The 16,667-nt window shown below is 44.0% G+C and overlaps 1 protein-coding gene across 4 annotated transcripts in view; it reads left to right on the top strand.

Annotated features, from left to right (window-relative positions):
• Positions 1 to 16,667, top strand: part of SUDS3 (SDS3 homolog, SIN3A corepressor complex component) — a 49,718-nt gene that overhangs the window by 1,604 nt on the left and 31,447 nt on the right. For 2 of the 4 annotated variants that reach the window (XM_044005522.1, XM_044005514.1), the window contains exon 2: positions 9,231 to 9,300. In XM_044005522.1, the coding sequence (XP_043861457.1) occupies positions 9,290 to 9,300 (11 nt within the window). In that variant the 5' untranslated portion in view covers positions 9,231 to 9,289. Of the gene's footprint in view, positions 1 to 2,718; positions 2,853 to 3,007; positions 3,303 to 9,230; positions 9,301 to 16,667 lie in introns of those variants that run through there. The other 2 variants (XM_044005504.1, XM_044005496.1) reach the window with 2 other exon arrangements.

Below are 16,667 nucleotides of genomic sequence, written 5' to 3'. Positions count from 1 at the left end.
CAGGAAGGTAGTGTGGAGCTTGGATTTTGGGAAATTCCATTTTGGGAGGGGTGACCAATATTGGTGGTGAGTTGTTTCTGTTAAAATGAAAACAGGTGGTGAGTAATTTAGGTATACACACACACACACACACACACACACACATGATCTTGTCCTGAAGTCCACAGTAAATTTTGGAATCTTGAGTTTAAAAATAGTGGAGTAATGAGCCCTGGGGCAGTGGAAGAGTTTGAGAAATTCCTGGAAAAACCCTGTAACATAAGACTAGAAGTTAGGATCCACCCCATTCTGGACAAGCTCATGCTTGAATATATTTTCTGGGCAGCCAAATCCATGGTGACCCTATCAGAAAGGACTGGGGTTTAAATTGGAACAAGGCATGAAACTGCAATCTCAAAACAAAGGGAAATGGAGGAGGAAAGTTCAGCTTGAGGAAAGGCCAAATGACCTAGTCTGGACAGAGCCATGCTTGGGAATTCAGAATCCTTGGGTTCTATTCCTGGCTTTACTAGTCACTTTGTTTTATTCCCCCCCCTCCCCCATAAAGTTAAACACTTTTTTTTTTACAGTAAACTTGGTGCAAACAGGTATGGAGTTATGTTTATGGTTCCTTGTTGTGTCTTGTTCAAACTTTTCATTGACCTTGGGCTAAGCCACTTAGTTTTTCTCTAGGTAGCAGTTTCCTTATCAGTCCCATGAGAGGTTTGGTCTGGATTATCTAAGGCCCCCTTCCAGGCCACTTAATAAAAGAATTAGCAAATATTTGCTGTGGCCAGCTCTGCATTAGGTCACAAGTAAAGTAAGCAAGCAAGAGGAATCCATGCGCAAATGTAAGATTTCAGGTATACCCTACTTTCTAAGGAATATGTTAACTGGAATTTGTTCTAATAAGTGCAACAAGGTCTCATAGTTAACCCTGATTGGCAGGGATCAGTGAGTAGTATGATGGATGGGGGCAAAACTTTTTTTGTTTGTTGTTCAGTTGTGTCCGAATCTCCCTGACCCCATTTTTTTTTTTTTTTGGCAGAGATACTGGAGTAGTTTGCCATTTCCTTCTCCAGCTCGTTTTACAGATGAGGAAACTGAGGCAAACAGGGGGAAGTGATTTACCCAGGGTCACACGGGTAGTGTCTGAGGTCATATTTGACTCCAGGCCTGGTGCTTCAGCCACTCAGCCACTCAGCTCCCCTGCCCCTCCCCCCCCATCTTTTGTTGGTTACTGATAAAAATGGACTTGGAAATAATCTTCCTTAGCCCCCTCTACTGGTCTTCCTTCTTTGTTCTCCTCGACTTCGAAGTCCGAAGTCGGGAGGTTTCTGGATGTTTGAACTGGGTTGTTAATAAAGCCCTGATATTTATTTGTTATTTGGCCTTTAATAAATTACTCATATTTAAAACAGTAGATGGGAAGTAAAGATTTTTGCTTTTTTTCTGATTCTGTGACTCAGAATCAAGGGCAGGGTGGGGCCTTAGAACATAGAATGCCTGAGCAGGGAGGACCCAGGAGGACCCAGGCCTGCCCTGTAGTGAAGTTAGAGGCCGAGAACTTGGGCTCGGCCACTTACTGTCTCTAACTCTGGGCAAGTCAGTCAAGCTGAGAAGCATTTATTAAGCTCTTGTTGTGTGCCTTGCTCTGTGCTAAGTGCTGAGGATACAAAGAAAGCTGCTCCCCCCTCCCCTCCCCCCAATCATTAGGCTCAAGGATTCCACAATCTAATGGAGCCTCTTCTGGTCTTTGTTTTCTCTTCCAAATGACAGTCTGGGCCTATCTGCCTCACCAGGTTGTGGTGGGGTTGCCACAGAAATAAAGCCCCTTAAATACACTGTAAACTTAAATACACTGTAAACTGTAAAGTGGTCGATTAATGTCACTCATTCTCTCCCTTGGTACCTACTTAGAGCCTCTTAGAACCCCTGATCTTCTTTGAGGGTCACAACTCCTTCAGGAGGCCCTTCCTGATTGGGTGCCTCTTCCAATGATGATGATGACGACAATAAGGACTGATCTTGACTCCCAGCCTGGTGAACTATCTATCCACTGTGCCCAAGAACTTTGTACTTGTTCTTCCTGAAACCCCTTCATCCTGTTTCACTTGTGTCCTTGTCTTCCCCAGTACCCAGCACACAGAAGGGGTTTAACACTTGCCTGACTATTTATTAGCCTAGACTGTCTGAGGTCCCTTCCAACTCCCTCCCCATAGACCTTCAGAACTGGAAGGACTCTTACTAGATCCCCCAAGTCCAGGGGTTCTTAATCTGGACTCCTAGGTCCCCCCAGCTCCATTCTAATCACCAAAGATAGCATTTATTTATTTATGTATTTTAGCGCTAGGAGGTTTGCATAAAGCAGCTGACTGCCTCTCTTTAGAACCTCCCCGCAGCCCTTACGGAATTAGGTGTGCCCATTTTTCAGATGAGGAAAGGGATATTTGGCTGGAGGCCCCTCGAGAACCCCGCCTGCAGTCCAGAGAGACTTGCCCGGTCTGGCGTCCTAGAGTTCGTTTCCCCTCCCCCTTCTCCCGCCTTGCCGCCCGTAAACATTTGGACTTTGAGCTCGGGGAGCAGGGGCAGGGGCGGGGTGGGATGGAGGCTCTGGAGCTGACCGCGACCGTGACTCGCAGCGCGGGCTCCGGCGCCTCCTCGTGGCCACTTGGGGAGGAACATCCTGGAGCTCAGAGGAGGGAGGGGCGTGAGGGGGCGGGGCGCAGGAGGAGGAGCGGGGTCCTGACAGCTACGCGGGGCCCGTTCGCTTCGCCTGCTCATGCATATTCATGAGCCCCCATCCCCCGGGGCTGCGGGAGGCGTCAGCGCGGACGCGCTGGAGCTGGGAGCGAGAGGCGTCATGAACTCAGGTAAGGGGCCGGGGCCTCGGGCTCGGCAGTGGACGCTTTTCTAGGTTGGGTGGGGCGGGGCAGGGAGCGGCTGGATCAGGCGCACATCGGTCAGCCCGTGACCCGGAAGCAGCCGCGCGAGGACCCCGTTGCCGAGCGCGAGCGCCGGGGGCGGAGCCTGAAGGCGGTGGCGGCGGCGGCGGCAGCAGCAGCAGCAGCGCCTGAGCAGGAGGTGGCGGCGGCTGAGGCGGCCGAAGCGGCCGCTCCCTGGGCTCTCCCCGCGCCCCTGAGCCCGAGGCCGACACCTCCCACAGCCCCGGGGCCGCGGCGGCGGCATGAGTGCGGCCGGGCTGCTGGCCCCGGCCCCGGCCGGAGCGCCACCCGCCCCGGAGTACTACCCGGAGGAGGAGGAGGACTTGGAGAGCGCCGAGGACGACGAGCGGAGCTGCCGCGGCCGCGAGTCCGACGAAGGTGCCGCCCGCCGGGCCGGGGGAGGGGATCGGGGCGAGAAAGCCGGGCGTCCAGCCTCGACGCCTTTGCCCACGCCGGCCCCCACGCCCGCGGTGGGCAGAGTTCAGCCGCGCTCTGAGCGCGGCCGGGGCAGGGGAGGGGGCAGGCGCGGCCACACTGCTCGAAGTTCTTTGGGGGGAGGGGGGAGCCCCTCACTTCTTAAGCCTGGGACCGAACAACCTGAGGACCGCCGTGTGGAAACTAGAGCCGGGGCGGGACTCCGGAGACCGTGGAGTCCCACCTCCCTCCTTTACAGCCGGGGAAACTGAGGCCCACCCTTCCCACAGGTCCTTTAGAGTCTCCAGGTTTTATCCGTTTTAACTAAAGCTACTTCTTGTGTCCGGCCACAAGCATTTATTAAGCGCTTACTGTTTGCCCGGCCGACTCCGGGGCCGAGCGTCGGAATCCTAATCAAAGCGAAACAAAGACTGTCTGCCCTCGGGGAACTTACATTATAATGGGGGAAGACCCCCCCCCCTTCGAGGGCACTGGGAGAGGGGGGGCCCATCCCCCACCGGTTGCTAATGTTTCCCTTCTTTCTTTTTTTTTTGCGGGGCAATGGGGGTTAAGTGATTTGCCCAGGGTCACACAGCTAGTAAATGTCAAGTGTCTGAGGTCGGATTTGAACTCAGGTACTCCTGAATCCAGGGCCGGTGCTTTATCCACTGCGCCACCTAGCTGCCCCTACTTTGTATCTTCTACCCTCCGGAAAGTATTTCCTTTTTATACATTGTGTAACACATTGTTTCCCTCTTGTGCGATCATTTTGTTATAACTGTGACTGTGTACGGGCTAAGGATTGTGTTAAAAAATATAAACTTCTTGAGCACAGAATCTTTAATGTCATTTTGGCAAAAAAAAATTTTAAAACCGCGGGAAACGTTTAAATATGAAAAGTAAACAAAAACTGGGTGTTGTAGTGGGCATAGTGCTGGGCCCGGAGTCAGGAAGAGCGGAATTCAAATTTGTATTTAGACGTTTCTAAGCTGTGTGGCCCTGGGTGAGTCACTTCACCTTCTTTTCCTCGGTTTCTTCATCTGGAAAATGGGTTGTAGAAGGAAATTGCAAACTGCTCTGGTGTCTTTGTCAAGAAAACCCCAACTGTGGCTATGACAGACCAGACTAATAGCACCTACCTCTCAAGGTGGTTGTGAAGACCAGATGAGATAATATTTGTAAAGCACCTCACACAGTAGTAGATGCTGTAGAAATGCTAGCTATTCTTTTTATAATTAGGTGTAGACAGGCTGAATAGGGTAGACCTGTATTCTAGTGATGTCTTGCTCCGACTGTATGGCCCTGGGCTAGTCAGTTTAAGTAATTTCATTTCTTTGTGCTTTAAGGCACCTCTCTTAAGACTAAATTGTAGGAGTAATCTGTGTGTTGTGCTTCTCTGTGGTCCACTTCTGGGAGCCCTCAGCTCTCATTTGAAGGGGCTGAGGCTGCAGCAGAGTTGTGCATTCCTTTGCATTGGCGAAGGGGCTCTCACGCAGAGGAGTGCTCTGCACAGGTCTTCTCCCCAATCCTCCAAATCCCTAGAGCCTTGTCTGGTGGGAAGATGTACAATAAATACTTATTGAATAAATAAATCTGCTTTTAAATACTTGAAGGGCTTTTCCCTGGAAGCGGGGTTAGATTTCTTCTTTTAGGTGGCACAGTGGTTACAGCATAGGACTTGAAGTTCAGACCTGAGTATGAATTCTGTCTCTGACACTCAGTGCCTGTGTGACCCTGGGTAAGTCCCTTGTAACGATTGGAATGATGCCACCTGCTGGAGACTTACTGTAGAAGAGTTCCGCCCATGAAGCGAAGGTCTTTGAGGGCAAGACCAGGAGTCTTTTCTTTGGCATCAGGAAGTGATGTTGGGTAGTGGGAGGAAGAAGGAAGAGACTAGCGCTCTGTCTCGGGCTTTCCTTTGGACTCTGGTGGAGAGCGGAGCTAGAAATGTGCTCTCCCTTTAATAGATAGGAATCTAGGCCTTTCTCTCTCTCTTTACCAAATTCTTATTCTCCTTAATGAACGCTTAAAAGTCTCACTCTTGGTAAAGCTTATAATTTATTGGCGACCACTCATTGGATATTTTAGACAGACTAGCTAGAATTTTAGCCCTTAACACCCTCAACCTCTGCCTATCTCAGTTTCCTCTTTGGTAAAATGCAGATAATAGCAGCATGTCTTTTGAAGTGATATTTCTCTCAAATGAGATGATGTATGTAAAATGCTTTGCAAATCTTAAAGCTTTCCCTTTTTATTTTAAACCTTAGCTTTAAAGCACTACAAGCAGATTAGCCATTATTGGCTACAAAAGGGCAAAGCAGAGGGTAGAAATTGCAAGGAGGTCAATTTGGCGATGTCATTAAGAACTTCCTAATGAAGGGGAATCTCCAAGAATGGAATGGCTTTCTGTCTTCTAGAAGAGGCTTTGGTGTCTCTGTTGGTTATGACGTAGAGAGAATTTTTCTTCAGGTATGGCTTGTATTTGGTATTCTCTGAGGTTCCTTCTGATTCTGAGATTCCTGGATTTAAAACTTGGGGGGTGGGACCTTAGCAATCAATAGGATCATGGAGACTGGAGCTGGAAAATTGTAACGGCCAGCACTTAGCGACCTCAGAGATCATCAATGCAGCTCCCTCATTTTACAGTTGAGGAAACTGAAGTCAGGTTAAGTGACTTGCTTAAGGTCACACTGCTTTTAACTGGCAAAAACTGCGATTGAACCAAGGACCCTTGGGTTACAAATGCGGCAGTGTCTCTAGTATGGCTTAGTACTAGTGTGACATACACACATTGGACTTTTTGCTTGCCATAGTAGATGCTATATAAATGCTAGCTATTATTAGGTTATGGGGGAGACACTTGCTACTGTTCCCAAGATCTAGAGCTAAAAGAAACCTTTGAGGCCATTTAGTCTTGTTGCTCAGTCATTTCAGTCCTATCTAACTCTGGAGTTTTCTTGGCAAAGATACTGGAATGGTTTGCCGTTTCCTTCTCTAGCTCATTTTACAGATCAGGAAATTGAGGCCAACAGGGTTCAGTGACTTGCCCCGGGTCACACAGCAAGTAAGAGTTTAAGGCCAGATTTGAACTCAGGAAGATGAGTCTTCCTGACTCAAGGGTTGGCACTCTATCCACCTAGCTACCTCTGTCCTTGACCTAGGAGCTTAAATTCTGATAAGGGAGACAATGCATAAAAGGGAGTGGGGACTGGGGAAGGTTTCAGAGGAGAGACCATGGTTCTGAGCCTGGAAGGGACTCTACCAACCTTATTTTACAGATGAAGAAACTGAGCCCTAAAGGTAAAGTGACTTGCCTGAGATTCCAGCTAGTGGTAGAGTGGAATTGGAGTTCATTTCCTATAATTCCAAGTCTCACTGCTCCTTCCAGAGCACCACTGCCTCTTAGTGAGGAAGTTACTAGAATGGCGAGAGATACCTTCACCTCAAGCTATGTTTGCCATGCCCTTTCCAGGCACGGGTTGTTGATTTGATTAGTGTTCCTAGAGCAATCGGTGGGGATCAGTGGGGGTGAGGCAGGTACACAACTTGGGTCAGGTCTGGGACCAGCTGGGTCTGATTAGAGGTAGATGGTGGCCCGTGGTGGGAATATGGCCAGGATTCTATTCCCTCAGCTATGTGGACTCATTCAAGTAACATTCCTATAGTAATCCATAGTTTACTGTAATTGAAATTACTCTTCAAAATACATAGTGCAAGCCTGCTTACCCTCTTTTACAGATGGAGACACACAGAGACCAAGGATGTGGTAGAGATTTTTGGTGTAATGGAAAGTGACCCTGCCCTGGAGTCTGAGTTGATTCTATAGCTCTTTGCTGCAGTTCTGTTAGGGCTTCATTTTTCTCAGTTATAAAATGAAGAAATTGAATGAGATGTTTTCTAAGTCCCCTTGTGTCTTCTGTATCCTGTGATTGTGATTTACTCAGCTGGTCTCTGGCAAAGCCTCTTTGAGGACCCGGACTAGCTCCATTTTGTAGTTGAATCCCCTGGGCCTAGCACCTACAGGGCACTTAGGTGCTTGATAAATGCCTGTGGCTTGGTCTTTCAACTCTCTGAGTCCAGTACTCTTGCTGTTATTTTTGAAATCCTATCCCTCCTTAGATGGGTCCACCTCCTCCTATTTCCTGGGCCTCTCTTAATGAATTTTACCCACATTACTCTTAGACACACATGGACAGTTTTGTATCACAGTTATTATCTGTGCATGTCTTGTCTCCCCTTCGTAGGTTGTGAGTTTGGATCTTGCCTTAATTTTAGATAATTATTGTTAATTGAAGTGAAACCTGGAGTGATAGAAAAACCTAGAGGGAGAATGGGTCAGTAAGTCAAGTGTTTGGTTTAAGCTCCTATTATTATATGCCAGTCATATATCTGGCTATATAAAGACTCTCTTTCCCAACCCCCCAAATAAACAGTACCTGCTCTCAGCATTCAGCTTAATGCAAGCCCCCCAAATAATCAGAAGAAGGCCCTAAGATTAAGAATGACTGGGAGGGGCTTCTTGCAGAAGGTAGAGATGAGGAGGGAATGAGTTTCAGGCATGCAGGTTAGCCAGTGAAAATGCTTAGAGTCAGAGCAGGGAGTGTTGTGTGTGACGAGCTGCATGGAGATGTGTGTCACCGGAATGCAGAATAGTCAGAAGACTGGAAAGTCTAGGGACAAAGAAGCAGGGGAGGAAGCCAGCAGGATCCAGAAGGGGCGGGGGGGGGGGGGGGGGGGGGGAAGACACAACATGTATCTGGGCAAGGGCAAGTTGTACAGAGGAGCACCAGAAGCTTCTTGGGCCAAATGAATGGCATTTATTTAGGTGTAGGAAGGGGGGGGGGGGTTCAGAGGACTACTGAGCCTTGGCCTTTATGCGATGGACCCATGAGAAGTGGGCATGTGCATGCCCCTAAATGGAGTAGCAAAGTGGAGCTTATATTGATTAGCTCCTGGAGAATTGAGGCTTGTGTGAATTTGGGTTGTCAGAAGACTCAGCTTTGCTTGTTTCCAAAGGGACATTTGTTCATTGGCAGTATCACTCTGAGCACTGGCCATCTCCTTCACTGCTGGGCTAACATTCCAATACAACATTCTGCTGGTTTTGTAGGCCAGATTTTGGAAGTTGGGTCAGGCTTGCTCTAACTGAAACATGAAACGCAATTTATCTAAATGGCCAGGAGGGGGAGCAGTGATGCTGGAACTGAAGTCTCGACAAAGTGATGGACTGGGGAGGTCATACAAACTGTGGCCATTTTACTTATTGTAAAGAAATTATTCACAATGACACGAACCAACTTAAGTATTTAGTCATTTTACTTTCTCCCTAACATCCTTTATAGAGCGTGAAAAGATATATAGGGATGATGAGGTTAATAGGGATTGTTAGTTTATGCTTGCACAGTGCCTGGCACATAGTAGGCACTTAAGTGCCTGTTGATTAATTATGGATGGGTCTGAACTGCCAATGTTTTGCTTTTAAGTATCTGATGTGAACTCTGCCCAGCTCATAATGGGCATGGGTGCAATATGAATGTCTGTGCTGGCATGGACTCCCCAAAGGACTGACGGTTTTCTTGGATTGCTTCCTGGCCAGCAATTTCAAAGTCCTTGTTCCCTCTCTTTTGTTGCTTCTGCTAGAAGTGGCAAATTTGTATCTGACCCTCCTGTTCTTGAAGTCACTTTTGATCCCTGTTTTGCATGTTGTCGTTTCAGGTAGAGGCAGCCAGGAGTTTTGGGGAGGCCTAGGCACAAGTTATAAAGGCTTATAAAAATATGACTATTATGTATACTTCATTCTACATGTTGTAGCTTGCCATAGATGATTTTAAAAAATAACTCTGTGTAATTTGCTATTGTTCTAGCTAATCCCTCCTTCTGCCTTTCCTTCAGATACTGAAGATGCTAGTGAAACTGACCTGGCAAAGCACGATGAGGAAGATTATGTCGAAATGAAGGAACAGTGAGTAGTATACATCTTTTTGGTATTGTTTTGATATTTCCTGTGGTTTGACATAGACAAGAAATCTGCTTTAGAAACCTGTATTTTGCCTCTATTTGAGTAGCTTAGTCAATTTAGTTTGGGTAGAATAGGTTTGAACTTTTAAAAAAGAACCTTCCAAAGGCAGAGTTGTTTTTTTTTCTTTTCCTATGGAAGCATAGAATATTAGAGCTGTATCCTTATAGATATTTTGTCTACTATCCCTGTTTTATAGATGAAGCAGAACCCATAGAGACTAAGGATATCTCCAGGGGCACACAGTTCATCGGTACCTCCATATCTATGGTTTTTCCTGCTTTAACTTTTTTTGTATTTGGTTCACTTTTTATTTGGATGATAAAAGCAGGAAGTCAGTTATTTTGCAACAATGCTACCTTCCCCTCTACATTAGAGGGTATGTTATATTCTAGTAGAATAAAATATCTGATAATTTCTAAGTGCTTATCATCTTCAGGTAGGACCCCTTTGAAATCATCCCATAATAATTTAAAAAACCTATTCTCAGGGGCAGCTAGGTGGTGCAGTGGATAAAGCACTGGCCCTGGATTCAGGAGGACCTGTGTTCAAATTCGGCCTCAGACACTTAACATTTACTAGCTTTGTGACCCTGGGCAAGTCACTTAACCCTCATTGCCCCACAAAAAACCCCCAAAACAAACCTATTCTCTTTTGTAAAGGCAGGATAGGATTGCAGCTTTTCAGTAATCTGTTAGGCTATATGATCATTTTGAATCAAGACAACTACGTTACTATTTAATTGAACCATCCTCCTATACTTCCATTTCAGCCCAGTTCCTAATTGGACATGGAGAAGGGTTGCTTACCATTATTCTGTCCCATGAGTTGTCCCAGAGCTTTACAGGGATTGGAAGACCAGAATTCCGTTCTTCTTCGCTATCTTTAAGTTGTGTAATATCATTTCCTTTCACTTTCCTTCATAAGTCTTAATGACAGTATCTTTGTGGGCCTCATGGATTCTCTTCAGATTTGACCCATGTTGAATACTGTGGGTGTTCCCGTAAATCAGAAGGTCTTCACCCTTTTTGTGTCAAGGACTCCTTTGTTAGTCTGTCGAATCCTGTGGACTGCTTCTCAGGATAATGGTTTTAAATGCATAAAATGAAACACATAGGATTTTTCTTTTGAAAAATTAGCTCATGGACTGTCTCTCAGCTTAAGAGCCCCTCCTTTATATTAGAGATCTTTCAGGCTGTGCTGCTTATGTTTTCATCCCTCTGGGTCATTTTTGCTTTTTAATAAACAACAACCCTAAGGTACTATGTTCATCTCTTGAGGTCTTTTTAAAAAATTCACTTTGATCCTGCAATCCTTTTATATTGTATTTGCATATAACTGGTAAACATCTTTACTGGGCATATTTAATGTGGAGAAAGAGTGGACAGAGTTTGCTGATCTCTGATAATCTTTTCAGCCTTTTTAGGTACATTTGATACCTGGCAAGGAATCCATCCTTAGATTTTGACCCATGAGCTGGACAACCACATTCCATTTCTAAATATCATTCTTTTAGCCAGCTATTAACTTCCCAGATTCCCTTCTCTTCTACCACCTCACCTGTAGTGGGCACACAACTGATACTTCCAGATGTGTTTTCCTCCACAAGTTCTCAGAGACCTTTGCTTTCAGCCTTGTTTCTGGTCTACCAAACTGGGTCTTAAGGACAGTCAGAAGTCACAGGTTTTGGCTAACACCTTGGACTAGGTGTCTAAACTCAATGATTATGCTCACCCCATCATCCTGATTCATGAAATAGTTATTAAGCACTTGTAGCTTAACGCCTCAGATTGATGTACCCAGATGGATGCATCATTTAATTTCATTAACGCGATTGTCTTCTACAAGTGTAGGTGGTCACCTATCTCTTCTTATCTTTTGAGATTCTTGTTCAGATCTTCCCATAAATTATTCTAAAAACATTTACTCCATATACCAATGACCTTTCTCTTTGTGTTTAAAGATTTCACAGATATCAGTATTGACTTTATTCACCATCCCTCATATTTATTTCATGACCAGCTCAGCTCCTTCTGGTCATACCTATCCTTGATGTGATCATTATTTTTACATAATTTTTTGCACAGAAGTCATCATTGGCCATATGCTGCAGGCTACTTACGTAGTCCTCAGTGAATCTCTCCATTGGCCTTTGGATCACCTTTCATTCTTTTCAGATGATGTTTTTCACGATGAGTAGTCAGCCATATAACATCACTACAAGAATATTCATGCTAGAAAGATGAACTTTTGTAGCTTGAAGCAGCATGGAATCATTGAACTGTGTGGTATACTTTTCCAAATGTGATCCACCCCTATTTCCTCCTCCTCTTCAGTTCTGGACTTAATTCATTGTCCGGCCATCTACACCATTTCTCCAAGATAGATATGCTGATGAGTTAACTTGAGGCCGTGCCCATCCAACTGCATTTCATAATCTTGGTAGTCTGCATTGTTTCAAACCCATGTAGATGGCTAGGCTGATTCCTTTTGAGGGATCATTGATCTTACTGAACAGGCTCTGTATGTGCTCAACATAATGTCACCTGCAAATAACTCGGAGGGGATGTCACTGTTTCTAGGACATCTTCCTTTTCTTCAGACTTTGTATAGTATATCCTCTATAGAAGTAGATGATCTCTGACCCTGTAGTTTGCATGACTTTCAAATCATTCTTGGAGAGACAGGCAGTTCCTTCCTTTTTAGAAAAGCCTTGAATCCGTTTTTCAGCTCTTGGTTTTATAGCTGCCCTTTTCCTTCTCTCTGTCCCTTGTGTAATAAATACTCTTTCATTCTATCACCTCCTGACAAGGCTGATCATCTGCCCCTGATCCTTTCTCTCCCCATTGAAACCTTGCTTTTTGTTTCCTTTAGGAATACTGTGTTCTCCCTACTGACCTGGAATGTGGAGCGACCTTCTTGTAGTCCCTTCACCTTCTGCTTTAACAGAGAGACTGGACTAGGAACACAGATAATAGAAATAGAAATATGGCACACTCAGGGCGAGGCACTCTATAATTTCTTCTTCTCTTTGTCTTGCTTAAGATTTCAGCCTTGTTTTGGGGATCCATTTGTGGGTATTTACACTTCAATCCTCTTCCTGGTTAAAACTGTCACAACCAGTGATCACCTCTTCATAACTGTGCACTCCTCTGAATCAACCTCCTTGCTCCCCTTGTCATCCTTGCACCCACATCCTCTGTTTCTGGTGCCTCTTGTGGATGCAGGGCTGCAGGTAGAGGTGTGTATTTGAAGGCTCCAGCTCCATCTTTCAAAGAAAGCTGGAATTGATTTTCTTATTGGAAATCAGGACTGCAGCTTGTGCCTCTTTGCATTCAGCTTATGTGTAATAAGTTTTATTCCATCTCATTACATTGAATAGGTATCAGTTCTTCTGCTTTAGATATAATTCTCCTAACCACATTTTTTTGGTTATACTAAAAAGCAAAAGTTCTACTCCTTTGTTCCTTTTTTATTGGCTGAATAGATTCTGATTTTTTTTCTTGCTACGTAATAGCTTTGGTGTTGTTGAGTCACTTCACTTGTTTCCAGCTCTTCATGACGCTGTTGGGGGTTTTCTTGGCAAAGATACTAGAGTGGCTTAACATTTCTTCAGCTCATTTTACAAGTGAGGAAGCTGAGGCAAACAGGGTGAAGTGACTTTCCCAGCGGCATAAAGCTAGTGAATTTCTAAGGCCAGGTTTGAACTCAAGAAGATGAGTCTTTCTGATGTCAAGCCCAGTGCTCTCTGCCCTGTGGCACCATCTAGTGTCACTAAGGTTAATATACGTTTTTGGTTTTTTGCGGGGCATTGGGGGTTAAGTGACTTGCCCAGGGTCACTCAACTAGTAAGTATCAAGTGTCTGAGGCCGGATTTGAACTCAGGCACTCCTGAATCCAGGGCCGTGCTTTATCCACTGCGCCACCTAGCGGCCTAATGTACATTTTCAAAACAAAGTACCAACTTCATAAGTGGTATCTCAACAGACCCTAAGACTTACTGTATACAGAACGTGAATTGATGCTTAATAACGGCTTTGTATTACCATGAAAAGGATAGACTATGTTTCAGTATGCAACGTAAGGAAGTCACGGATATAATTAATTTAAGCAATTTTAATTTAATTTTAAAAAGTTTTATGCAATATTGTTCAAATACAGTTTTAGTGTTTAAGACCTCATTGTCCATAATGACTGATTTGGAATAGCTAAAGAAAGCATTTTTCATAGAATAATGGATTCTATAGTGAGGCAAGGTAGTGTAGTAGTTAGGGTGCTGGTCTTGGTAATGGAAATATCTGGGTTCAAGTTCTGCTTCTGAGTGTGTTGATTCTACCTCTTGAGCCATTGATGTTCAAGGTTACAACTGCTAAATTAAGCATTTTCTCCATTAGGTAATTGTATTTTTCTTCTTTTTATCAGTGCAAGTTACTGCCTCTTTTTTTCTTTCCTATTTTATTTTCATAGTTCAGTCTTATTCCTTACAATGAATAACAATCATACCCACCCACATCTTGCAGCAAACACAGAAAAAGTTCCTTTTACTTTTTAACAGTCTTGAGCTCTCATGTCCTCTCTACTTCCTCCTTCCCCATCTTCTGGGACATATTCCTGGATTTTGCTTTTACCAACATAATTTTAAAAAATCTTTTCTAAATCCTAAGTTTCCCAGATGACAAGCTATTAGTCATTTTGATTTCTTTCTTCTTTGATCATATTTCTAGTCATTTCCTGCATATTTCTTACTGTGATTCTAAACCACTATGGAGGGTCTTATAATATGTTTAGTCTTTCTTCTAGAGGTAATTTCTTTTTCAGAATCTGGACCTTGGTTTTGCTTTTTCTTTTTTTTTAGAGGGGTGGGGATGGCTTCATCTTGATTTTTAAAAATTAATCAACAAACATTTATTAAGTATTTAATTACCTGCTAGGTATTGTGCCAGGTGCCAGAGACAAAAAGGAGGAAAAATAGCCCTTTGCCCTCAAGGTTAGATTCTAAGGAGGGAATAAATAGGCACACACAAGATGCATACACAGTTGTGTTTATTCATTGTTTGTTGGAGCCATTTTTTCTTTCATTGTCTTGCAAGGCTTGTCAGGTGAGGGGTTCTTCCCTTTTCCTTCTTTTCTTTTTTCTTGTTCTGGGGTTTTCTTTGACCAATGCATCAGTCCTCATTTTTTAGTGGTACAGGGCAGCTGCATGACTTACTCAGCCATCTTGCACAGTGACCTGGCTATTTCCACAACAGTTTTCCCAAACTTTGTAGCTCTTGGGGGAGGGAAAGAGGTTGGGAGGTCTAGAGAAGAGAACTGTATATGCAAAGATGTTTTATTCTACATAAAATTATAGTGCTCAGTCTTTAGTTTAATATTGACTTCTCTGTCCTCTGGGAAGTCTGTTACCATTGACCTTATTGTGACAAAATCCTATTTTCCACTTCACTTATTCCTACATCTTCCACACAAATTACATCAATTCTTCTCTGGGAGGGGCAGCTAGGTGGTTCAGTGGATAAAACACAGGCCTTGGATTCAAGAGTACCTGAGTTCAAATCCGGCTTCAGACACTTGACACTTACTAGCTGTGTGACCCTGGGCAAGTCACTTAACCCTCATTGCCCTGCAGAAAAACCCAAAACAATTCTTGTCTTGGACTATCTCCCCTACAATTCCACCTCGCTAGCCATTTTCAGTTTTCAGTCTCTTCTTAAAAAATTGTCTGAACTATATCAGATTGCTTTCCATCTTGGGGAGAGGGGAGGGAAGGGAGGGTGGGAGAAAAATTTGGAACTAAAAATCCTCTGAAGGGGGGACAGCTAGGTGGCACAGTGGATAAAGCACCGGCCCTGGATTCAGGAGAACCTGAGTTCAAATTTGGCCTCAGACACTTGACCTTTACTTAGCTGTGTGACCCTGGGTAAGTCACTTAACCCTCATTGCCCCCCCCCCCAATCCTATGAAAACAAATATTAAAGACTATCCTTATATGTAACTGGAAAATAATAAAATACTTAAAATTTTTTTTTTTAATTGTCTGCTTATTCCCACAAAAATGTGTCCAACTGTTGGCTATGCCTGTCTGATGCAAGCCCTGGCTTTGGATGCTACCATCATATTGGGTTCTTTACTAGAAGGTTTTTATCTTCTCAGCCTTCCACTCTAGGGATCCCATTTTGTGTATTTTAATGTAACTCTCCAGATATCAAGAGCATGCACCCTGAGCCAGGTCTGGGATGGGACTGAAAGGGATTCAGCCAGCTTAGGTAGCTGAAGCCTTGCTAATTTTTAATTCAGCCTGTTGCTAATCCGCCTCACTGGGATGTTCCACCTTTATTGAAGTGGATTTTGTGAAATTCTGAGTCAGGCATTTCACATTATGTACCAAAGATAGATTTTTAGAACTTCATGCTACTTTTCTAACAAGTACCACTGAACATTTACATAATATTTATATAGCAGTAGTGCTATGTAAAGTCCCAGTGTCTTTTTGATAGATACAGTCATAGTCTTAAGAAAGCACTTATAGTTTGTGCCCCTGGAGCAAAAGAACCTAACCTGAGTTAAAAAAAAAAATGCGTGCGGCTGGGGTGGGGGTGCATTTATTACTGGGGTGTTGGTAATAAATGAGAAGAAAAGCATGACATTTTGCTCCTTTTTTTCCACTGTGTGCAGTTTTGAGCATGTCTTCAGGGTACACATGAAGCTATTTATTGGAATGTGAGCTACACGTAAAACCTAGCATTTAGAGAGTCAATTACACACTCTGGCAAGTCCCTCTCACCCATCAGGTGCTAGGGGAAATATCATCTCTTGCCTTCTAAGGGAAGCTTTCTAGATTTTTGCCTTTTTTTTTTTTTAATGTCAGCTATTCTTTTCCAGATAAAGCTTAATCTGGTTTTAAATTTTTAAAAAATTACTGTATCTTCCCCTGATCCTCTTTTTAAAAAAGATTAATGCTGTTTATTTAGTTGAGAATTTGAATGCTGGTAGTTCTCTCTCTACAGAACATACCCAAAGTATCTATAGAGAGCTCTGTTCCTTTGGCAGTTATAATCTATATATGAAATTGATGTAGTAGTTATGTTTCATACCAGTGTGGATGGAAATAGTCTTGGCTGTCTTTATAGCTGTTGGGTTTTTTCCCTGTTCAGTTGCTTAGGTGCTCCTAAGCCTACCTCATGATAGCGCCTTTCTAGCACATGCTTGCATTTTGGTCATCGTTATACATTAATGTTTATTGAAGTTCACAATTTCCACAGCCCTGCAGGTTTTTATCGTTCATTGCCAAAGATGAGATCATAGGATTTAGCTAA

The sequence above is a fragment of the Dromiciops gliroides genome, chromosome 1 (genome assembly GCF_019393635.1).
Source record: "Dromiciops gliroides isolate mDroGli1 chromosome 1, mDroGli1.pri, whole genome shotgun sequence".
NCBI classification, from domain to species: Eukaryota; Metazoa; Chordata; class Mammalia; order Microbiotheria; family Microbiotheriidae; genus Dromiciops; species Dromiciops gliroides.
The sequence above is the reverse complement of the archived record's forward strand: the minus strand, read 5'-3'. Positions and strand labels throughout refer to the sequence as shown.